The sequence below is a fragment of the Phascolarctos cinereus genome, unplaced genomic scaffold, assembly GCF_003287225.1.
Source record: "Phascolarctos cinereus isolate Bilbo 61053 unplaced genomic scaffold, phaCin_HiC Scaffold_9;HRSCAF=440, whole genome shotgun sequence".
Classification (NCBI taxonomy): Eukaryota; Metazoa; Chordata; class Mammalia; order Diprotodontia; family Phascolarctidae; genus Phascolarctos; species Phascolarctos cinereus.
Window position 1 is genome coordinate 197759127 of NW_027556402.1, and position 25106 is coordinate 197784232.

The 25106-nt window shown below is 41.3% G+C and overlaps 1 protein-coding gene across 1 annotated transcript in view; it reads right to left on the reverse strand.

Moving 5' to 3' along the window:
• The window catches only part of CFAP99 (cilia and flagella associated protein 99), a 187339-nt gene that overhangs the window by 128155 nt on the left and 34078 nt on the right, over positions 1 to 25106 (reverse strand). The window contains exon 4 of the mRNA XM_020992207.2: positions 21132 to 21226. Within this exon, the coding sequence (XP_020847866.2) occupies positions 21132 to 21226 (95 nt within the window). The remainder of the gene's footprint in view (positions 1 to 21131; positions 21227 to 25106) is intronic.

Here is a 25106-nt window from a genome sequence, read left to right on the forward strand (position 1 = left end):
CACCCCCACCCCTGGAAATCCTCCATAATGTCTAAACATAACTCCTCCCCAGAAGATCCAGGCAAAGGGACGAAAGCCTTGCTCTTGATCTTCTTAAGATTTTGTGCCTCCCAGTGCAAACCCTGGACTGTTCACTGGTTTATCCCTCCCTCCCTCTCCACAATCAGGTTACTTCCTTTTCTGCTCATACATATTCTTGATAATTCAGTTCAGCCGAACAAGCATTATGAAATAGCTACCACGTGCCAACAGCTGTGCTAGGTGCTGGCAACAGAATGAGATAGATTCCTCCCTCAAGGAGATTACGTTCTTCTGGACAATGTCTTGTAAGCTGTTTCTCATATGCAAGCTATCACTGGGAACATGCCAAATGCAGGGCCATCATGCTTTAGCAAGTACTAGGACTTAGGGTCATAACAAGGGTAAGGTAAATGAGGCACTCTCCCATGGCATTCAGAGATGAAGGGGGAAGAGAAACATGGCAGAGATGCATTTATTATCTCAAGCATAATGTGTTATTAGACTGCGGGGGTGGGGAGGCACAATTTTATATTCTTGTCTTAGGTGAAAAATTAGTTAGTTACAGTGCCTCTCGGGAGGCATAGATAACTATCACAGTATCAGGTAAAGCACAATTCGCTGCAAAATACATGAAGCAAGACAAATGACTACATGCAATAAATCATATGTTAAACAATAAAAACTTTAACATACTGAATGAATATGCACCAAGAAACCTAGTCACAAAACATAAATGAAAAAGCAGGTAGAATTGTAGAAAAAGAATAAAAAGAAATGCAATTATAATAGGGGACCTTACAGTATCAGACTAGATTAATTAAAAACACAGTAAAAGAATTTTTAAAATTAAATGAATGAGGTAGAATTAGTTGATCATAGGCAATAGCTTAACAAAAGAACCTTAATCATATATCCACCACTTATTAAAATAGAATATGTTTGAGGTCATGAAGACAACTCAACAGTCATTTATTAAGCACCTCTTATGCACAATGTATTGTGTTAGATGTTGGGGACAGAAAGATGAAAAACAAAATAATTTCTCTCCTCAAGGAATTTATGAACTATACAGGGGAACTATTAAGAACAGAAAATCTCCCAACTGCTTTCTCAGATCACAATGAAAGCAAATGAGAAAAAAATAACAAAAACACAATTGAAAAGGGTGCAATGAATTAACACCCCCCTCCCCCCCACACACACCCGCACCAAAGTCTCATGGAGGCTTAGAGGTGGCCCTGGGTCTCAAAGGCTATGCCCAGGAAACACAAGCTCTAACTTATCCTATTAAGCTCAAAGGGTTTTGAGAGGCAGTCTCATGGTGTAGAGAGGTTCCAAGCCAGAAGGTTGGTCATACATATACACATATAATATACATATACGCACACACACACACACACACGAACAATGTTCACAGACACACAAGTCTATCTAGGTACACATGTAAATACACATATACATATGCACATATATCTCTCCACATACATGTATATATATTTAGGATAGTAACTTGCCCGGAGCATCTACTAAGGTGCAGAGATCTGCATGGACTGAGGGAGTACGCACACGGATGGAATCAGGGATCTTTGAAATATTGTAGAATTACTGACTTGCTTAGCCTCACTATAAGTTTCGCAAATGAAGTAAGCAAATAATTATATTTTCGATTCAAGACAATTGCTCCCATTTACAAATGTCTTAGAAGCCACAATAAATAGCTCTTGAAAAGTGTCTAGTGTGGAAAAGCACAAAGTCCGAACGCTGTCCTCCATCTGTCATCTGCATTGGCTCTTCTAAGTAATGCTTTATCCCTTATTGGGAGATTTGAGTGCAGGAAAGGGTAGGCTAGTCCTAAATTCCTGCTAGGAAATGCAAGGCAGGAAAGTGAAACTACTTCCTAAATTAGACTTCAGTAATGGCACTAATCAAATAATTAGGCTTGACAAAAGAAGTGATTAAACGGAAAAGAAGTCATGAATATGTTAACAACTTCTTGCAAATGTAGAAGAAAGCTTGATGGGGGTTCTTTCCATACAGTGCAGCACGTTCCCTATTGTCTAGAAGAGGAAGAAATGTGGAATAGGAAGGAGTGTGCTCAACTGTGCTTGGAGCAATGTCTCTACTCCTCTGTCCCTGTTCTCTTCCCCTCACTCAGACCCCAATCACAGGTTCTTACGCTTACTTTCCTTTAAGCCGCTCTTCACTATCTCCCCTCTGAATTCAGAATCTATCCTCCCCCTAATTCCTCCCTCCCTCTCCCCATCTCCCTTGTTTGTTCCTGTTTCTGTTGAGTTCAGTCAATGTATTTCTACGCCAAACTCTGTGACCGTGCATATGCATGTGTGCATGTGGTGTGTGCATGCATGTTCTACCCCTTTCACCAGGGCAGAAAAAAGTGAGGTTCGAGTGATGCCCACACTCCCCACCCTTCTTCATTTGTATTCTTATACTCCCCCCCATTATGTGAGGTGTTTTCCCTATTCTTCCCCTTTTCTTCCTCACAGCCTCCTCACTCTTTCCCACCTCACATATCTAATTAGTTATCAAGTCTTGTAGATCCCAGCTTTGCAACATCTGTCATCTGTGGCTTCTTTTCTCCTCCAACATTACCTTTGCCCTGGTACAGGCCCTCATCACCTCCCTCTGGACTATTGCATTAGTCTCTCTACAATTCTCTCCCCACTGTAGTCCATCTTCCACTCAACTACCAAAGACATCTTCCTAACAGGTCTGATCACGCCATCCCTTGACAACTCTAGGGCTGAATCCATGATCTGCTCTTTGGAAAGGTGAGGCTCCTGGTCCTGATCTATTCTGGGCCCAAGATTGAGTTCTAGACAACTCTACCTTGCTGGCCTAGCTCTGAGCAGAGTGTGCAACCCTGGCCCCTCTCTCCCCCACCCCCTTGCTCATTGCTGTCCTGGGACAAAAGGCAGAATGAGTCCATCATGCTCTGGGAAACTCCATGCCCAGGATTCTGGGGAGCTGAGTCCTCATTGTGGCTTCTTGGAAGACCCTGCTCTGCTGATTTGGGTCAGGGGCTGAGACTCTGATCAGCTTTGGTTGTTCTCCCTGCTGGCCTAGTTCACAGCTTTAGGCACAGATGGGCCAGAAAAGATGATCCTCTACAGTTTCTTCTTTGATTTCCTGATGATTACTCAACCTGGAGCTCTTAGGCAGTTGCTATAGTAGTTGTGGGAGAGTTGGGCTGTACTGCTTCCTACTCCACCATCTTGACTGGTCCTCATGTTCCTCACTTCAAATACACTGAAATCTATATGTTTTAGCCATGACGGCTCCTACAGTTATGGGACCTGCAAATGCTGCACATCTTTTGTACTCTCATCATTCCAGGTATGGAGAGGTATGCACAGAAACTCAGAATGTCGTCAGGTGGAAGAGACTTCAGAAGCTATTTTAGCTGGCCCATGCCCATCCCTGAAAGTGAAACTGAATGGGTAGACCTCTAATTTTACAGATAAGGAAACTGAAAAACCAAAGGAAAATGACTTAAGCAGCAGAACTAAGATTCTAAACCAGCTCCAGCCCCAGAGACTCCAATTGCGCTGAAAGAGAACTCAGATATAATTTAGTGTAACCAATCTATCATTTTGTAGATGGAAGAACTGAGGCTCTGAGAGAGGAAATGGCTTGCCCAATGTGCTCACCTAGAAATCATCATGGCTCACGAGAGGAATGCTATAAACATGTTTTCAGGAAGGCATTCAGAACGAACATTCTGGGAGGCGGTCTCTCATTTTCATACTGTTGCTATGATTATAAATCTGTTGGGAGTTTTTTTGGTCTGATGCTGGGAGGGGCATGGATGTGGCGGAGGAATGGGTGGGAACATTTACTTTTAAATTTTCTTCTACAGGTGCTTTTAAATAAGCAGGTATGCAAGGCAGAGTCCTACCCATTTTGTGAAGGCCAATTCAGATGCCACCATGAAGTCTCTTTGATTCACCCAGTGAGTAATAATCTCTCCTCCTGAATCTCAGTTTCTTGGGTAAGAAAATCAAGATTTTTAGATGTGCAGAAAGTATTTTCATCATTGCTGCCAATAGTTAGAAAGGGTCCCAGAAAAGAAAGGCATATTGGGAATGACCAGCAGACTAAGATGGTGGTGACTTCAAGAACAGGACTTGGACTTCTGGACCACGGGTTCAAATCTGGAAAGCATGTACTCTTGGACAGGGATCGAGAGTATCCAACAAAAGCTATTAAAAACCGTCTTTGCTTAGAATGTTGCAAGTCTTAGCAAAAGGGTTTTAAGCTGAAAAGGAAAGGGGAGGGAGGAAACTGCCTACATGTAGCCACCAACGTGGATACCATAAAGAGTAGCTGCAATAAAGTAATAAGAATAGCAGTGGGGATGCTCAGAAATTCACAGGGCTCAAAATTTAAGAAGGGAGACAGCAATAAAACCCACGGCCTCAGACATCAATACACAGATGCACCAAGTGCGGGTAATAAACTAAAAGAACTAGCAATCCTAACAAAAATAATGTTAGGTGGGCTAAAAGGTGGCACATTTGATATTCTAGGTACCACTGAATTGGTGGAATTAGACTCATGCCTTGGAATAAGGCTCTAGAATCCTATGTCTCATTCAAAAGGAACAGGATAGGTAAAAGGATGATGATATTATATTAACAATATATTTGTGAAGAAATCTGGGAAGCGGAGGAGGAAGGTATGGCAAAGTGCATCTGGCTGAAGAGTAGAAACAGGAGAGATATTGTCATCAAAGTACAATCAGACCACCTGGACAATAAGAGGAAAAAGATAACAGATCACAAACCCAGCACCAAGACATGATATAGGTAGGGATGGGGGACTTGGATTAGCAGATATTTGCTAGAGTTCCCTCCTGCCAACGTCAGAACAGCTAATATAAGTTCCTGGCTTGCCTTTGTAATAACATTTCCTAACTAATGAGAGTTACATTTATTCTGGATCTGATTCTCAAAATAAGGAAGAATTCATGGCTGAGGTGGAAATGATGGGGCTCTTGGGAGGCCTTGACCAGCCCATTTTAGAATTTTTGATAGAAAAGGAGAGGAAACCTAGGGGTAGCCTGGCATGCATAAAAGGCTTTTGGAGAACAGATTTCAAGAGACGGAGAGAAAAAATGGGTAGGATCCTATGGCCTAAATTTTCCATAGGCTCAGGGAAGATAGGAAGCTCTCAAGAGTGAACCTTCTGAAGATACAAAGAGAAACAATTCTAATAAAGAGGAATTAGAGGATATATTGACCCATTCATACCTCAACAAGAATGCCTAAATCCCAGTAATTAGGACTAATTTGGTTGTCTTGGCCTTTTCGGGATGGAGTTCAGAGTTATCCTTTTGTGCTGAGCATATAAAAGGGAATTTTCCTGGCAGAGCTGGAATTTCCTTTTTCAGGAGATCCTGAGACAGCTAACAACAGACCAGAAATCTAATACTGGATCTGGGTCCTGGCAGAAAAAAGGTCTGTGCATCCACGTAGGAATCAGTAATGGCAGACAATAAGGGAACAATATATTTGCTCTGCTCATAATCCCATTGCCTGAGAGGGGAGTTCTCAGACACCAAGTTCCTGGCTCAAACTATGAATAGGTAATGGTAGAACTCTTTGGCCCAGCAATGGCAGCTGCTGATGGTGCCTGTGAAGAGGGGAACCATGTTTGTTTGTTTGTTTGTTTAGGCAATTGGGGTTAAGTGACTTGCCCAGGGTCACACAGCAAGTAAATGTCAAGTGTTTGGTCTAAGGCCGCATTTGAACTCAGGTCCTCCTGACTTCAGGGCCCATGCTCTATCTACTGTGCCACCTAACTGCCCTGGCCATGTTATTTTTTGAAAAAAAAAATATTGAGTTCCTAAAACCTCAGCCTTCCAGAGAAATGGCAAGAATTCACAACATTCAGAACAGATTTTGTCCTTCACTACTACTGATATTGATTTGGACAGCACAGGTTTCATATGAAAGAGGTTGGTTTTTAAAAACTGCAAATGTGTTTCCTTCCAGGTCGAAGTCCTAGTCTTTATTTAGGGTAGCACCATAAGAAGCTGTGGGCCTGTATGGGTTCCTAGGGTTGAGAAGGATTCGCCAGAGAGGGAAGAAGATTGTATCAGTTATTTGTGTTTTCTGCATCCTGTTTGTGAAGTGAAATAAAGTCTCTGCTGAGATGCATTGCTACCTTAAGTACTTTCATGGGAACTAAAAAGTACCTTCCCCACCCCCACCTCACAAGTGCACTTTTTCCCCCCATATCTTTGGATCCCTAGCCCTCAGCTATATTCTGGGGTTACTGGAGAGAACTTTGGAGGGGGGGGAAGTCAAAGAGATGTGATTTTTGAGGTAACCCTCCAGATTGAATCCATTTCATGTAAGGATAGAGCACTTGAGGTGCTGGGCCCCAGGTTATACAGCTGGTCAAATCCACCCCTTAGGAACTTCCACCTAGATTCAGTTGAGGCATATGCTGGGGGGTTTTTTGTTTTTGTTTTTTTAGGCAGTTGGGGTTAAGTGACTTGCCCAGGGTCACACACCTAGTAAGTGTCAATTGTTTGGTCTGAGGTCGGATTTGAACTCAGGTCCTCCTGATTTCAGGCCCGGTGCACCATCCACTGCGCCACCTAGCTGCTCCTAGTTGAGGCATATGTATTCGGCAAAAACTTAATTAAAACATGAAGGTAAGTAACAAAAGAAAATAGGTCAGATAGCTACCATGTGAAGCACCCATACTCAATGGGCTGCCATCTTGCCATCTTTCCCAAAGCTACTTACAGTCCCATACAATTCCCAGACAACCCAATTCCTTGGGGGAAAGACAGTTCCTTTAAACTCACCTGGTGATTTAGGATTCAAAAGAATGGAATACACAGTCCCTACTCAGTCACTTCTCTCAGAACAGCACCTGGTATACCTCAGGAACTATACCACCTAACAGCAGGGACAGCTGCACTTTGCCTTCCCCTTCTCTGAGCAAACCTCTCCACACCATGGCCCTCTCTCATGCTGCCCCTCTCACATCAATGAGAGCTTCTTTTCACATACCCCCCAGCTTCTTCTTGGGTGGCTACTCCTCCACATTCACGCCATCCTATTAGAGTTACATTACCTTTGTCAACTGGGTGCACTGAAAGCTGCTTTCCCTCCTCCCCTTTGGTAGGGATGTGGTTCTAGAAGTAAACATAGCATTCATCTCCTGAACTCACCTCCTTACAGTAGGATTATTGAAGACAAAAGTTACCTAGCTTTTACCAAAGCCTTTGAAAAGTCTCTTATGTAACTTTTGTGGATGATATGGAGAAATGTGGAATAGTTGATACTAGTTAGGCAGATATGAAATTGGTTAAATTGCCAGACTCCCCCAAAATAACCATTAGTGGTCTGAGGCCTCAAAGAAGGTCTCTAGTGGAGTGACTTTGGAATTTGTGCTTGGATCTATGCATTCAACAAATACTCATTAAGCATTTGGTCTGGGCAGTGGGGAAGATACAAAACTTAGATTAAAAAAAGCGTTGCAACAGGCAAAGGGAAGAAGATCCTGTGTAGTGTAGCATCTCTGTGATCTTGGTGAGGGACGTCTTGTGTGGTCTAGTACAGATAGTAAAGAGGTTGGGGAAACCTTCATGTGAATTGCAGGTAATAATCATCCCACTTTTAAGAATGAATCTTGCAAATGACTGTGACAATCCCTCTCCATATGCCCCTGGTAATCCTTGTTGTAGTGTGTGTACCTATTTTAAAGGTAGTGCAATGGGATACATTTGACTTTCCTTGGTCAGAAAAAATTGGCTTTTAGGATTCATCCCTGTACCTGTGCAACTGATCTGACACGGGTAACATCTGTCATCAGGTGACTAGGGTGAGGCACAATTGAGTGGGCGCTACCTCTTTGTTTTTGTTGTTGGGGGCAGGTAGGTGGCACAGTGGATAGAATGTTGGTCCTAGAGTCAGGAAGACCTGAGTTCAAATCTGAATTCAGACACTTCCAAGCTATACGACCTAGGCAAGTCACTTAACCCAACCATTTGCCATTGGGAGATTAGGAAGAGGTACACTTGAGTGGGTTGTACCCCTAATGAAGTTTATTGTCAGAGAATTGCCCATGGTACACAAATGAGTTTCTGGTATTTTTTGATATATGCAGAGGAAAGATGGATGCCCCAACCTTCATGCTGGCAGCAAGGCAGGGGAGTGGGCTGTTAATTTAATCCATAATTGGATTTCAGAGGCTTTGAGCTATTTTAGGCAGGGCTGATTGTGATTATGACTGTCAATGCTGATTGAGATTTTCAAGAGAGGGCTGACTACTGACTTGGGGTGGTGGAAAGCTGGATCCCCTGGCTCAATACCACAGGCAGATCCTATGCAGAAGTCAGTACCAAGTGAAGGGAATTCTCCCTTCCCTAGGAGCCTTTCCTACAGTTTAAGGCCAGAAACTCTAGATAGTAGCAGCACTTATTCAATGTATTTAGTAAAGAGAAAACAATCAGCTGTAACCCCAATGGAAGGATAATTGACTCATGGGAGCAATTCCTGGGTCATCACCATCCTATGGGTAGATTTATGCCCTAAATGAACAAGAGAGGAAAACTCTGTATGCTTATATGAACAAAAGATTTATTTAATCTAAACATCTCAATCACTAGCAGTCCTGCTCCTCTCTTTTGTTCCTAAGAAAAGGGGTGGGGAGGGGTGAATACAGATTGATTCCAGGAGGCCTAATGGTATAACAGAAACTGCCACCCACTACACCTCATTTCTGACTTCCTAGGAAGACTATAAGGAGCCCACATTTATACTAAGCTAGATATATGGGATACTTACAAGACTTTGAGGAGTAAGGCCAGGAAAGAATGGAAGATGGCCTTATATACTTGACTTGGACACTGAATAAGTTACATCCTTTGTGCTAGCCAACACCCAGGAGCATTTCAATGTTTTATCAATGATATTTTTGCTCATCTTTGGATCAATTTATTGTGAGATACCACTTTAACATATTCATACTATGAATAGGAATATTTCACCCACCTAAAGGATTCATAAAATTAGTTGTCATACTATGGTTCCTATTGCAAACTGGGGAAATATGCCTTCCATCAGCCCGAGGAGGCGTTTTCTTTCCAAACTGGATTGCTAGCTATGGCTTGAACTGGCCTCTCCAGCTCCTCACCCGTGGGGATTTACACAGCCGGTTCTCTCTTCCTGGAATGCCATCCCTCCTAATCTCTGCCTCTCTGAATTCTTTTCTTCCTTCAAGGCCCAGCTCGGGTACCACTTCTTCTGTAAGGCCTTTCCTCATTCCCTTCTCTAATTAATATTCCCTCCCGTCCTCAGTTTACCTTGTATCATACTTGTTTGTATAGATAATGTAATATATGTATATATATAGTGTATATATATAGACATATATATATATGTGCACATACATATTGTAGATGTAGTATATAGTATATATGTATATATGTGTATATATATACATATTATATGTGTATATATATATATATATATAATATATATAGTATATATAGTATAAAATGTACCTTGAGGGTAGGAACTGTTTGTTTTTGTATGCTCATCACCTAGCACAATGATTTGCATATAGTAGGTGCTTAATGAATGTTGAATTGATTCATTTTAGAGCCAGGTGAGTTAAAAATAGATCTGGAGCATGTGCAGGTCATATAGACTTGGGCAGCACTTTCTGATTTGAAGCCCTTGCAATACCTCCTGGAAATCGTGAGTTTTTATCAATATTTTTTTTTACCATATTTATACTAGAGACAGCTGGGTGGCACACTGGATGGGGCATGTGGTTTGGAGTTAGGAAGACCTGAGTTGGAATTCTGCCTTACTAGCTTACTAGCTGTGTGACCCTGGACAAGTCTCTTACCCACTGTCTGCCGCAGTTTTCTCATCTATAAAAAGGGGATAATAATGGCACTTATCTTATAGGCTTGTTGTGAGGATCAAGTGAGTTGACACATTTAAAGCACTTTACAAACCTTTAAGTGCTATATAAATGCTGGCTATTATAAGTTATCATTGAAGAAACCCCTTACTTTACAGTAAAAGGGCTAAATTTCCACTGGTCCTTGGTACATAAAGGGACCTTCCAGGCTTTGAAAAGGATTTATTATTGTATTGTTCTCAGCCCCCACCCACCCACCCAAAGCATTTTGTTGTAGAGATGTGCACATTGGAAATGGACCTTGGGGAAGCCCTTATGCAAAGTTATGCAAAGAGAATTTAAGCTTAGACATTATGGCTGCTCATCATCTACTCTCCATGTCAGCTTACTCTAGCAGAAATAAACTATACTAAAAAGATAGGGAGTCACTGGCAATTAAAGTAGCCCTGGAAATATTAGAATAACAGCATCTGGGGAGGTGGGAGAATCTATACTCAGGGTCAGTTCAAACAGATCATAGAAATTGGATATATTTTAAGGAAGTCTGTATCCTGTGGGGGTGGTAGAGGTAGGCTACACATGCTGAGCACTTTAGGGCTGTAGGAGCCCTTAGAATTCATTTAGTCCAATCTTTTAATTTTACAGATTAGGAAACTGAGACCCAGTGAGATCATAACTTGTCCAGAGTCACCTAAATACTATGTAAAAGAGCTGGGATTTGAACGTAGGTCCTTTGATGCCAAAATGAGTGGTCTCTCCATGGTGCCACGTGTTAGTTCTCCCATTTGTCCCTCTGGATAATTCATGTGCCAATGATAAAGAATACCCTGGAAGACAGATGCATTGTCCTGGAGTGTGGACTCAGGGGAATCCATGGAGGGAGAAAACAGAAACTTTTTTTGTAACTAGGGGTGGTACAAATGTACTTAAAGGCTGGGATGAGCCTGAGCTCCAATACCACCATGGAGAGCTAGAGGCAGCCCCACAGTGGGGATGCATATAGACTCACCAAGATACCTTATTACAGAGATATACAGGGGAGAAGTGCAAGAGAGATTTGATGTGCCACAACTATTAATGCCCCAATTGAGCACATGCCCCTCTGTGCTATATGATGGATTATTTGGCAGATGGCAGCATTAAAAAACCCTTCTGAAAGCCATGTATTTCAGTCCATGCAATGTTGGCTGGCTCCTCTCTAACCCTGGTTCCAAGGAGTAAATTAACATACTTTCATCTGGACCACTTCTCATAAATGTGTCATCTGACTCTGTGTCCCAAGTGGCCCCTGTATCCCAAACATCTTAGAGTTTCCAAAAGAATTAGAGTTGAGCAACAGAGACTTCCACTTGGTGGCTCAGTTTGTAGCCAAATTGTGGAAGAGCTTCTAGATGAGATTAGGAATTCAGATGCTTCTTACCATAGTATGCCAATCCATAGACTAACAGCCAAGTTTTGCCAGGAGATAAAAGTGTTCTTGCACTGCTACATTTGGAAGAACTGGAAACAGTAATTGTCTTTGGCAGAACCTGTTTGCATTTATGTGATACATTTGGTGCTCAGGCAATCCTTCTGAGATACACACAGGCATAATACCCTGAGGCTCTATTTAATAGACATTTCAGAAACACAGCAATTGCCCTGGCAGTACAGGAACAGCACATTCCACAGATGAGACTCTGTACACCCCCTGCAGGTCCTCATCCAATCATGGTGGAGCAGATGTTGCAGCAACACTGCTTCATCTTTGTGAGGACCCCAGGGACACCAAGGGTTCCTGCAAAGGGAAGCAGGGCTCTGTGACACAGGGAAGAAGGACTGTTCTTAGAATGCTGAAAACTGAAAAAGAGGCTGTGTGACAGGATGGCGAACGGATGCGATAGATGTGCAGCGGTAGCAGTCTGGAGTTCTTCTTTTTCATTGCTTTTGAGAGTCCCCTCTTGGTTGCCATGTTCAGCACAAGGAGCAGGCAGCTACTGCAATTGATCTGGGTTCCTGAGCTTCAGGACTTCCCGCTTGCCATTTAGGGAACTGGGGCTCTCAGAAGCTGCCCTTGGAGCTAGAGACTATGACTGACTTGTGAGTGAGCTGGCGTTCATTTGGGTATTGGGACTTCCAGCCCCTGGTGGCCACAGGTGTTGTGGTCCCTGATTCTCCCTCTCCATGGACAGGACCAGAGAAGGGAGAGCTGAGACCATGATTAATGTGCCTTTCAACTTGTAGTACTGCAAGTCAAGTCAGATTCCAGGGCAGGGATGAGACTGGAATGGCCAAGACTGACAGCTTTTTGGAAAATGGTGAGATGCTGGGGGCAGACGTCTCATTCTCACCATATGCTATCCTCTTTGCCCTGCTTACAAAGTCTAACTCCATGACATATATCTAATTCCCAGACATACACCACCTTCTGTAAATTTTTCTATGACTTTCGGGAGTAGGTGATTCAGGAATATTCCACTTAATACCCCAAAATGATAAGGGTAATCAGGGGAATTGGTTAGAAGAGGAAGGCTCCATGTAGAAGGAGTATTTAATAACATTTTTCCTTTTATTTTAATTATGTTCAATAAACATCATGGACATATGATGTTGAGTGCCTATGACCTATGAATGTTGGGGCTCATTAAGCTGAAAGAGAAGAATCTATAAGCATGATAGGGACTAGTCATAGGTTTCCTACTTAAAACTTTTTTGAACAACACTTCATATCCCTTCCAATTTCAAATTTTGAACTTGGCTGGCAGCAGCACTTGAAGCCATGTAGTTTGGTAGCAGTGGTTGGGAGTGGGGTGTGTGGGGCAAAGTAGTGTAGGTGTTTCTAGGTTGACCACTCTCTCATCCAGTGGGGATACTGCAGTAGGGATAGCCTTTTGGAGACTAACCCTCTGGCATGTGCCGGAAAGGACCTGAGATGGCCATTGGGCTGGGGTTCAAAGAGAGCATCACTTGGTGAAAAACTCAAGATATTGCACTCTACTGCTGTCTAATTAATGTAGTGACACACTGATTTTCTGTAGGCTTCAAGAAAGCAGTGTATAAGCCAATTTGGATTGCTACTACTACAGCGTCCAAAACGCCCCATGGTATTCATACAAAAGCAGCAGCAGGTGCATTTCACAGGTGTCACAGTGAAAGTGGAGCTGATAGCAGGGGAACAAATCCTGGGCAGAGGCAGTCAGCTCTGATTAGAACACACACACACACGCATGCATGCACAGATGCATGCATGCACGGGCTTGTTACAATGAAAGCCCTTCTGAGACCTTGATGAATGTTGCCTAGGATCCTTTTTTTATCACTCCATGGTTGAATCAGTAACATAAGAATTGGAGCTACTAGGGTCTAGAAAATTCACCCTGGATTCTCTATCTCCTACCTTAAACTTTCATATCCTCCAGAATTCCTACAATAACAGCCAAGGTGGCCAACCCCAATTTGAGTTGGGTCATAGAAGGAATAAGAGATGAAGGAAATCCTAAATGGCAAATGCCAGGTAAGTCACTGCTGTCATGTGATATTGCAGAGAGGGAATATAATCTAATGACTGGACATGGAAATGGATACAGGATGTCCACAGCCTGGTACATGTTAGGCCAGAGCACCCAGAAGGACTGAAGAGACAGATCATGGTAGTAACAAATATGGGATGGAACAAATCAGCTGGGGCTGTGCAGCATAGATGAGTGTTAGTAACAAGCAAGGGGTGGAAGAGCTCAGCTGAGTCTATGTGCTGAAGGTGAGAATCAGATGCTCCTTCCAGATCCAGTAGGTTTTGAGGACAATTTCACTCTGCCTTTAGTGCTCGTATGAGTTGGTCAGAATGGGCCAACTCTTTTGAGGGTTTCAATTGGGTGGATGAGAGGTGGGGACAGTGTAAGGCTTTAAGCAATCCACAGTGGCCAGCTGTGGTAGATGGGGGTTTCTTCTTTCTGCTGTCCTTGTTATGTATGAACCTGGTTTCTGAGCTCTTCTGCACTATGCTGGCATTCTGAGGCAACTGGGTGGTACGATGGATTTTACCTGGAGTCAGGAAGACCTAAGTTCAAATCCAGCCTCAGTTACTAACTGGGTGACCTTGGGAAAATCACTTAACTTCTCTCTGCCTCAGTTTCCTCAACTGTAAAATGGGCCTAATATGAACACCTACCACCCAGGGTTGTTGTGAGGACCAAGTGAGACACTATTTGTAAGGTTCTTAATAAATGCTTATTTCCTTCCTTCTTTTTGTACCTCTAGTAAGGCAAGCAGACCAGAGCTCATGGGATATGCCTGGCTTTTCAGGGGGATTTGCTGGTGGTCCAGAGGATGCCGGCCTGCTGTGGAGGTCAATGCAAACCATATGACAGACTGACATTGTTGCTTTTGATGCTCTGAATGATTGTGCTTCTTGGCCCACTTTGTATCCCTGAGATTGCTCACAGAAACCAGGCTTTACGACTCCTGATCACATTGCTACAATCGGTCCAGCTTTGATGTTTTTCTTTGTTGTAATTTCTGACCTTTAAATTCATTATTCCCTGGCACTGTTACTAATTAATGGGTGTGTGCTGAGTCATGCTGCTTATGATATACCCTTAAGTCGCCCCAGCCAGGACAGTTCTACTCAAACTACATTCTCTACTTGGTTCACATTCCAGTGACATCTGTGCTTCTATGTATCCCAGAGAATGGGGATTCTAGAAAAAATGGTGTATTGGTCCTGTGCATATCGTTTGACCAATAAACGGCTGATTTGCACTGTCAGCAGTGCTGAGAGACAGCACGGAGATGAGAGAGCTTAGGTCAATCAGCAAAGAGTTGATGCAATGAGACTAATACAGTGGTCCATTTTGGGGTCCTATGCTTCAGGATGTAGAGGACAGCCCAGAGGGGATCTGAGTGGAGATGATGTAACCTGTCCTGTGGATTTGACCTCAGAACTGCCTATATGATCCTTCATGAATGAGCTCAGTAATTGGATCTTACAGCTATGCATGCCCTGTATCTTGGGTCACCTTGTATATCCTCCCCTCACCCCATCTCTGACACTTCCCATAACAGTCTAGCAGAGCTCAGGAAGTGTCCATGTCATGTAAATAATATGAAACTAAATCTAGTTAGGATCCTCTCATTGTAGTCCTATGATGGCTTTCATGAATTCACATGTGGGTCTGAGAGGGGTTAGGGATTAGTCAATCAGTAAGCATTTATTGAACAGCTACTATGTGTTAGGCATTGTGCTAATCAATGGAGATACAAAGAGAGGCAAAAGATAGTCCCTGCTCTGAAGGTACCCATAATCTAATGGGGGAGATGACATGAAATGATTCGTGCAAACAAAATCCATGGAGGATAATTGGAAGTAACAAGGAAAGGCCCTGGAATTAAGAGGGATTTGAAGATAGGTTGGACTGTGGGGTGAGTGAGTAAAGGATGATACCTAAGTTGAAAGCCCAGGTGCCTGGGAGGTTGGTGATACTCTCAACAATAATAGGAAAGTTTGGACGAAGGGAATGTTTGGGGAGAAAAGGTAATGAGTTCAGCTCTGGACTTACTGAGTTTAAGATGTTTGAGTTTGAGATGTCCAACAGGCAACCAGAAATGAGGACTGTAGGTCAAGAGAGAGGAGAGCTAGATAAGTAAATTTAAGAATCATCAGCATAGGTCTAATCATTGAATCTATGGAGCTGATGAGATCGTGAAGTGACAGAGCATGGATGGAGAAGTTGCTTTTGCATAGGCTCTCATGTTTTACCCTTAGCCCACGCCCAGAAATGCTGGCTGGGTAGATAATTTGGGCTTCCACATCAAAACCACATGTCATAGCTTGATCAGCACTGGAATACACTACATCTGCTCCAGAATTGGCCCCCTATTCTCCCTGCCCCTCTCTGCCAAATCTCTTTGGCCTGCTCCTCTGATTTTATAAGTCTATCATCCAGCTGAACAAGTATGCTTATTAGACTTCTCAGGCTGTCAAGGGATCAAATGACGTAAGTCAATCAAGTTCATTGCTGCGCCGTGGAGTTCCCTGTCCCAGCACACCCACTCAGATTCCTTTTTTGAGATATCTGGAAAATCATTCTTTTAGTATTGCCATCTCCCACGTGGATTTCTTCTCTGTGTTCTTGGTCTGGTCTACTCATTCCTCCTGACTTAATTTTCTAAAGCACGGTTTCCTCTTCCTCATATATTGTAGCATACTGGGCACTGAAATGTTATGATTCAAATGCACTGGTTCCATGATTATCAGTGATGCAAAGAGATCCTTATAGCAAACCACCAAATCTGTTCTATTATTGAATTGATGAATGCTTTTAATACAGGTCATTTCATTACTGAACATGAATGAATGAGTGAATGAATGAAACCTAATTAAAAACCAGTGTACCAAACACTGTACTAAATGTTTGGGATACAAATGCAAAAGTGAGGCAGAACCTGCTCTTGAAAAGATTACAGTCTAATGAAGGAGACAGCTCATATAGGGATGTTGGCTAGGGAAAGATATTTTGATTTGGTGACGAGTAACGCAATGGGGTTTTCAACTGTCATGTCCTTTCCAAAAACGATGAGATGCAAATTTGATTTTAGTTCCTGGAGCAGGCAGTAGAAAGAAGAGGGGAGAATACATAAGGATGGCAGTAAGGAAGATGGTAAAATGATGGCCAGAGTAAAGCATGTTAGGGTCTGGAGATGGTTAGATACAGTTTAGATATAGCCTATCTATCTAATCAGTACAACATGATGTCAGGGTAGGCATTCAAAGCTGGCTTACCTTCTCCAATTCATAAGTCCTGTTCATAAGGTACAGCAGTGAAAAGGCAGAGGTCAAGCTGGCTGGGGTGAAGAATGGTCTATTTCTTATCCTTCTTCCGGTTTCATCTATAAATTCTCTTGGAATGATCTGGTTTATTTAGGGCTCATGCTAAGATTTCTGTATATTTATCTTCCTTTCTATCACTCTTGGTTTTGTGAAGTGAGGGAATATTGTCCCTCCTCTTTCTGTAATGTTTTTCAACGAATATGTGCTATAAAACCTATATGGCCTCAATTGCCACTGCTCTAGCCTTGGCAAGAAGATCAGGTGTTTCTTAAAACATTTTCTGGGCTTCTTTAGCCTCTTTGCTGTGGCGAATGCTTTATGTTACAAATAATTTCTTTTTTATTTTTAGGCAATCAGGGTTAAGTGACTTGCCCAGGGTCATACAATATAAATAAATCATTTCTACAAGAAATGATGATAATCAGAATTGACATCTACTTTCATCCATTTCTGTTTTGGAGTCAATAGTTCATTTGAATTGATCAGGTCAGAAGTATTATAATTTACATACTGTTTCTTCTCTGTCTTCCAAGTTGGTGCGGATTTTGACTTTTGCTTTAATGAGGCAAAGGTCTAACTGCATTCAGATTATTTTGATATGACTTTCACGTTAAGACGGTCAGTTTCATTCTTGCTCAATGTCACTCAGTACTCTTTACACGTTTTTGAAGAAATAGAGCCAGGAGGCTTCTGAATAGTTTGCAAGTCTTTGACTTTTTTCCTCTTAACCTCAAGTCGCATTCTCCACACACTTTTTGCTTTTCTTCTCTGTGCCTTTCTTCGCACTGTAACAGTGTGTGTATGTATTTGGCTGAGAGGATCTTGATGGGCTCTTCATAAAATTTCTCTGCCCCTCTTCATCCTTTGCCATATACATTGATAATAAACTGTGTTAATGTTAATTGTCATGAGCACAATGAGGCTAGATGGCTATGTCCCATGAAGCAAACAAATTTGTCTTTGGACACAGGCTAAAATCAATTCTGCCCATTTATTTGCCTCTCCAAGACCATTGTTCCCTTTTGTGTGTCATTGTTCCATATTGTTGCAATAAAGAACTAATATTTAATAATTATGATAAGAATAGCTAGCATTTACATAGTGTCTAATATATGCCAGGCACTGTGCTAAGTTCTTTAAAAATATTATCCCATTTGACTCTCACAACAACACTGGGAAGTAGGTGTTATTAATGTGCCAGAAATCAAAGTCAAGTTCACTGATCTGTATTTTGAAAATTCTATTTTTTTCTTCCTCCACTGTTAAAAAAAAAAACCAAAACAAGACAGTTGCCTAGTTCTGGTCTTAGGAAGCAGTGCTTCTTCCATTCTCTATGATTTTTTAAAGATTTGTGGGCAATACCCATCCACACAACAGCCACTGCTCAACAATCATATCTGCAGTTCTTTCTTGAACTCACTGAGGCTGGTCAAACATGCTTTTATTATCCACCCACTAATCTTAGGTTTCAATGACCTATTAACCATTTTTGTTCTGTTCTTGCGAGATCAAGATTATTCTCATTGGTAGAGAAAACAGAATCAAAATGAGAGATGAGAATAGCTCTACTTTCCTTCTAGTGTTTATTACCATCATTACATTATCCTGAATCTTTCTTTGATCTTCCACATAAGCCAATGTGACCTTAAAAAAGCTCATTTTGTTGGCCAGCATTTGTCATTCATCTCATGCTAAGCCTTGCTGCTCCTGACATCATTCTTACAGGATGTCTTTTCATTCATTCTTTGCTTACATGTTCTTTATTTAATTAAAAAAAAGTTCATCAATGGCTACCTCTTCCATAAGAACTTTGTATTTTTTGTTGTGATAATTTCATTCATTTTTGAGAGTTGTTATCCTGGGCATCAGGACCTGATGATAACTATCTTCAAGAATTTGAAAACATTAGACAAAAGATCATATTCTTCAACTGAGCTCTAACTAGTAGCTTCCTGATAGAGCAAAGAGTAGAAAAATCTGTCTCATGGGCAGAAGGGGAGCAAAATACATTCTCAATCTCTTTCCACAAGAAATCCTTAGCAAGACTGCCTGATGAAAGTCTATGCTACTTTGAGTCAGTTTCCCACAACCTTCAACTGCAAGGATCCCTGGATCTCTGACACAGATGTGACCCCAGAGAATTAGGAGGGGCTTAGAAAGTGTTAAGGGTACAGCTGTTGTTGCTGATCTCATAGTACAGTCATTACCACCTAGTTCCTAAATATTGCTTCTTTGACATCCAGCTTTTTGCCCAAGACCTCAGGTATAACCATGGAATAACCCAGTGCATAAGACTTCCCCAGGGACACATCACACACATAAGGGAACACAAATCAGACAAAAGGGAAAAGATGCACAGAAACTTTGACACAGGCTGTTTGTCCCCTACATTGGGAACTCTCTCCCTCATCACTTCTGCCCCTTCAAGGCCTAGCTCTAAGTTCCACTCCCTGAAAGAGGCCTTTTCTGATTTTCCCAGATGTTAGCAATGATTCCTCCCAAAGTTACTTTGCATAATAACAGACAGACTTCTCTAGGACTGAACCCAGGCCACATGAGTCAGGAATCACCTGGAGTTGCATTGCTATTATGACACAGAGAGGTCTTACCCACTTCACTTGCCCTCCTTCCTCCTAATACATTTAGTTCTGAAATTAGTCTAATTGATTGGCCTGGGCACCAGTTTTTACACACTTCCTACAGGAAGTCTCAGTAGCAGCTGTTACTTCTTTTGTTCCACAAAATAACTGCCCTGCCTTTTTAATGTGCTAACAGCTTGGCCTCCAGGATGCATGTTAGCGCATCTGAGGGTTTTTTTTTCCCTTTCTTATGTCTATAATGTTACTTTGTGCTTTATATATGAGACAGTTTTTTCCCCCAAAGTACTTTAAAGACATTTTTTCACTGATTTTTCAGACTAGACCTCTGAGGTATGTAAACATAGGAAAGAAATAACATCATGGTATGTGATCTAGAATTAGTTCATAAATCAAAAGGGACAGGAGGTGGCTAAAAATTCAGAGGCTAATTATTGAAGGAAATATGTTTTTAAACAAGCAAAGTACACTCTGCTGGAGACACAGAGGATACAGGGATCCCTGCAAGGGAAAAGAACACATACACATACAATCCAAGAAAAGGGGGCCAGTCAATAGATGGAACAGGTCAAGGATCCCAGAGAAGCAATGCTGAGAGTCAGTTCTCAGAGAAGATTAAGCAAGTGCTAAGAAGACTAGCCAACACCCCGATAATCAGAAAGACTCATACGTCCTTTCCAGAGTTTTACAGGCATGACAGTGTGGTCTCACTGCCACGGGGATGGGGCTATGACAACTATTCACCTCTAAGACTCCATCCATAGGTTCCCCTGGGGGCACTGGAATGATCCAGGGGGGTGATAGTAGCCTTGGGTGCAACTGAGAGGCATTGGAGAAAAATAAGAGGGTTGTGGAAGCATAAGGAAAGAAGAGAAGAGAAGAAAATTTGAAAAACTGTTTGCACATGCTTCATCTGTTGTATAACAGAGTTAAAGTTACAGTGATTATATTATTTTCCAAATAAACACACAAAATGCAAAATAGAATTGATCAGTGGTCAAGTCCACTGACAGGTCTTAACAAGTAAGTGTTGGCAGGCAAACATGTTGCGCATTGTCAGGAAGTCCAACATGCATCTGCAGGAATATGTGCATATAATGACTTATTTACAACATAATACTATGTGGTTACATGATGCAATATTGTGCTATCAAAATTTCACTGTGGGAAAAAACCCACAAATTTACAATAAATTATTAAATTTAAGATGTGTCATTTTAAAAAAAATATATTTTATATTTCTTGAAATAATGCAAATTTTATAAAAAAAAATTAAAGGGTAAAAAAAAAAGTAGATTTTCATGGTGGTGCTGAGTATTATTTTTCAATAGGGGTTGGTAGGCCAAATAAGTTTGGCAATCTCTGCTCAATACAGTGTCTTCACGGGGCACTGCTGTACTCTTGCTGGTTCAGCATCACAGACAGTAGCCACTAATGTCTTTAGGGAGTTATCAAGCAAGTATTAAAATAGCTTGCATTATACATAATACCTTAAGGTTTCCATAGTAGTTCATTTCATTTTAACTAATAAGAATATAATTTAACCTGGGCCAAAAATGCAAGTTTGGAAATAAGATAATATGGATCTCTTTTTATATAAATATAAAGACTATAGCATCATTAAAATGAAAATAATTAAACTTTTCCTTTCCTAGGGTTTGTAGGTATAGTACCATACAGTACTTGGTAATTGAGGCTTAAAAGTAACTAATAAGTTTCATAAATAAGGTACTTTATAAGAAACTTTTAAAGATAAACACTGAATATTCTATAAGGTTAAAAAAGAATTAGCTTACCTTATGCATTTTGACACTATCCAGAGACTTGATAATTTTACTGAAGGGCCGGAAACCAATTTTATCCAGGCAAAAAGTAGACAGATAACAAATAACTAATAAAAATACATATTAAAACATGATAAGAAAGTTGTTATATATAATTACAGAAACAAAAAACACACATGTGATACTCATTTCAGTGACTAATGATGGACCCTTCCCATCACACTCCATTTCCATACTCAATCACACTTATTTTTCAATGTTATTTCCCATTAACTATGAACTTGGAGATGGAGACTGTATAAATCTTTGTGGAGGCAGGATAGGGCTACACTTTGCAGGAGTGAGATTCAGACAGGGCAACAAAACTGATACATTGCCTTAGCTTGGACTTAACAGATTGGCTTTTGGGCTGACTACAGTGAAGGGTATATACCCCTATACACAGGATTTTGAAAGTGAAAGGGACTTGGAGAGACATGATGACATAGTGGGAGATTAGATGGCTGATTTATGATATCCTAGGAGTGTTAGTTTCTGGAGTACTTGAGCAGCACCCCTTCTCAATGCAGCAAGTATTGTATCTCTGCCCCGCTAGTCTTGGTATCAGATTTAGCATCTGGAGCATCTGAGCAGGGTCCAAGGGATGCTAGTGCTGTAACAACAGTCAGGGGAATGAGCCAGACCTTGAGTTAGAGTTCTGGGGACCCCAGGAGTACAATCCTTTGTTTCTGTTTACCTGCGTAGCTGTGACCATGAGAATTACCAATGTTTCCGCATAGTTCTCTAATCCTATCATGAGTTAACTGCCTGTATCCACTGCTGTTTCATGGGGAGATCAGAGCACTGTTATACAAGACCCTGAATTTCAAGGTTGCTCTCTCCTCAATTCCTGGGCAATGGCTAGGAGATTTAAGAGATGAGAAATAGAGTCATGGCCTAAAGTAAACGGCTGTCTGCCTTGGGAGATGCTGAATCTGGGGACTGAAGGGAACATTTAGCCTGTGTTACACACAATTATACCTTCTGCTTCTTCTGTACATTGACTAACCTAAATTGTGGGTTTAAATTATGAACCTGAAAGAAGGTAAGTGAAGGAGTCAACATCTCTGGAAGGGAAAAGAAGAGGCCTGGCCAAGTCTGTGGGGGCTAAGTCAACAACTGTGCCACATGCTCTTAGGTAAGAGCCTGGCATGTAGCAGTAATATAGCCGTAGAGGTGGAGTGCCGTGTGATTGACAGCCAAATGCCCCCGGATTTCTGACTGTTTCTTATGACCCACAGGATTACACTTACTACATTGAGAAATAGGACTGCTCAGCTGGCCCAGAAGCTAACACCCCTGGGATATCACTTGACTATCATAAACTCAATGCCAACAGTGGAAAGGAGATGGCTACATCTTGCATAGGCCCCCATTACTGCTATGTCTCTCCTGGTTCTGCACTTTCACCATCAAAACACTGATGATCACAGATTTGAGAGCCATCTATCTATCTATCTATCTATCTATCTATCTATCTATCTATCTATCTATCTCTCTATCTATATCTATCATATCTATTATCCAGATCTATCTCTGTATCTGTCTATCTATTGCTATTATCTATAGCTATCTAGGACTAGAGAGATAGATATGTAGATATAGATATGGCAGTAGATAAAGCTATAGACAGACACAGATACAGATATATAGATATAGTGGTAGTACTTGAAAGAGACTATAAAAGAAACTCCCACGAGTATGGGAAGATAGAAAAGCCCTTTGGGGAAGAAGAAGGATGTGAAGTTTTAGAACAGAAGCTAAGAAGAATAAGATCAGAAGTCAGCAATGGTAGAAGAGAAACATTACAATCCAGCTAAGGTCACATAGCTTAATTTTCTAATTTTCTATACTAATACTTAGCAGACCTGGAACAGGATGAATGTTCATTGGAAATGATAGAAGGTTAGAGATGGCCAGAGTAACGTGTAAAGAACTCTACACTTAGAGTTAGGAGACTGGATCTTGAATCTTGGAATCAAAACTTTCTAGCTGTGTGATCATGGGCTAGTCACTTAAACTCTCAGAGACTCAGTTTTCTCATCTGTAAAATGACTGACTCTAATAATACCTGCACTACTTATCTCTCAGGGTTGTTGTAATGGACATGACCTATAAAAAGCACCATATACATCTGTTATTTTTATTGTTGTAAAATAGATGTGTTCCCTATTCAGGGCCCTGTTCCACAGGATGCAGCTAGAAGTATCCCAGAATCTTCCTAGCACTATATCCAAATAGCACCAGATTACTTAGATCATGGTTCATGCAGTCCTAATGGATTCCCATCAGACTCATTTGAGTTGTAAAAAGTGGCAGGAATTCTAATGGATTTATGTGCCTGTCTAGAATCACAGTGCTCTGAACTCTTATGAGTAGTTCTTGGCATTTAGAATTAGCTGAGTTCACATTAATGACCAAATATCAAAAAAGGCTATTAAAAATCTTTAGCCATATAGACTATATTTAAAGAAGGTATATCTACACTACAAAACTATTTGCAAATGAAGTAGACATAAAAGAAAGTGAAATCTTAGGGCAGAAATTTCACCATAAAATGTTAGGTATATCTGTAATAGTAAAGAAAATTGAAAAATTGATACAGCATTTTGGTGGTTGCCAAAGTGCTGTACATGCATTATTTCATTCAAGACATCACAACATTGTGAGGTAGGTACTAAAAGGATAATTACCACCATTTTGAGGAGGAGGAAACTGAGGCTCAGAGTAGGTAAGTGACTAACTCAGGTCACATAAACTAGTAGCATTCTACTAATAACAACAAAATCGAACTGAGTTAAGTAATAATATTTTTTTTTTTAGAAAAGCTTCCCATTTCTGAAAGCTTTGATGTCTGCATAAAGCTGTGCACATGAAATGGCTGCATTATGAAGAAGGAATCCATGACACTCTTGTTCAGCTCTCGGCTTCACTACCTTGGGCAAGTCATTTTAATTCTGAGCTTCAGTGTTCTCCTATGTAAAATGGGGATGCCAACACTTTCTCTCTCCAACGCACACATTTGTTACCAGGCTCACACTGGATAATGTATGCAAAAGCACTTGGGGAAGCATGTAAGAGCTATAGATATTTAAGGCATCAATTGATGCTTGGAAAGAGCCATAGTTTTGTTGGTGGTATTATTCCCTCCACTGAAACAAATTGATGCCCATTAACATTTCATGGAATGCCCTGGCCAGAAAATGTGTCACTTGGGAGTCAGCCTTCTGGTGATAAGGTTCTCAGCACTCAGTCCTTGGAAGTCAGACACCCAGGCTGCTGTCCAGCCTGAATTTGAAGATTTTTGAGCTTGGTCAGACCTGACAGAGTCTGGCCTCGCTTTTGAGGAGGGATGGTCACTTCCATGCCACGTTCCATGCCATGGAACAGTATTTTAATGGGATTGCTACTGCTTCATTTATGTCCTCCACTAAAGTTGCACTGGATAGTTTCTTGAAGGCCAGACCACTGGAGAGTAAGCTCTTGGAGGTCCTACTAAGCTGGAGAAGGTTCAAGAACGGATCCATTAAAAAAAAAAAACAGATCCCTTGATAGACTATGCACTTGTTATCCCAGACTAGCCTTGCTCATTTTGGAAAGGCTTCTTCTAGGGGGCTGGCCACCAGATGAGGATATTTTTTGGCCAAAGCAACTCATGAAGGCCTGAGGTTTGCTTTCTCTGTCAGCACAGGAAGTTACAACATCAACAGAATAATTAAGCTTTAGGGAGACAGTGGAGATTTGGATTCAAAAGTCCAAAGTGCAAACCCCAGCTCTGCCACTTACTACATGTATGTCTAGGGCCAAGATACCTAACTTCTCTGGACTTCAAATTTCTCATACGGAAGGTCATTTGAGTGGGTTGGACTAGATGACCTCTAAAGTCCCTTCCAAGTCTAAATCTATGATATTATTGGCTAACCCACAATGGTATGTGTGTATATACGT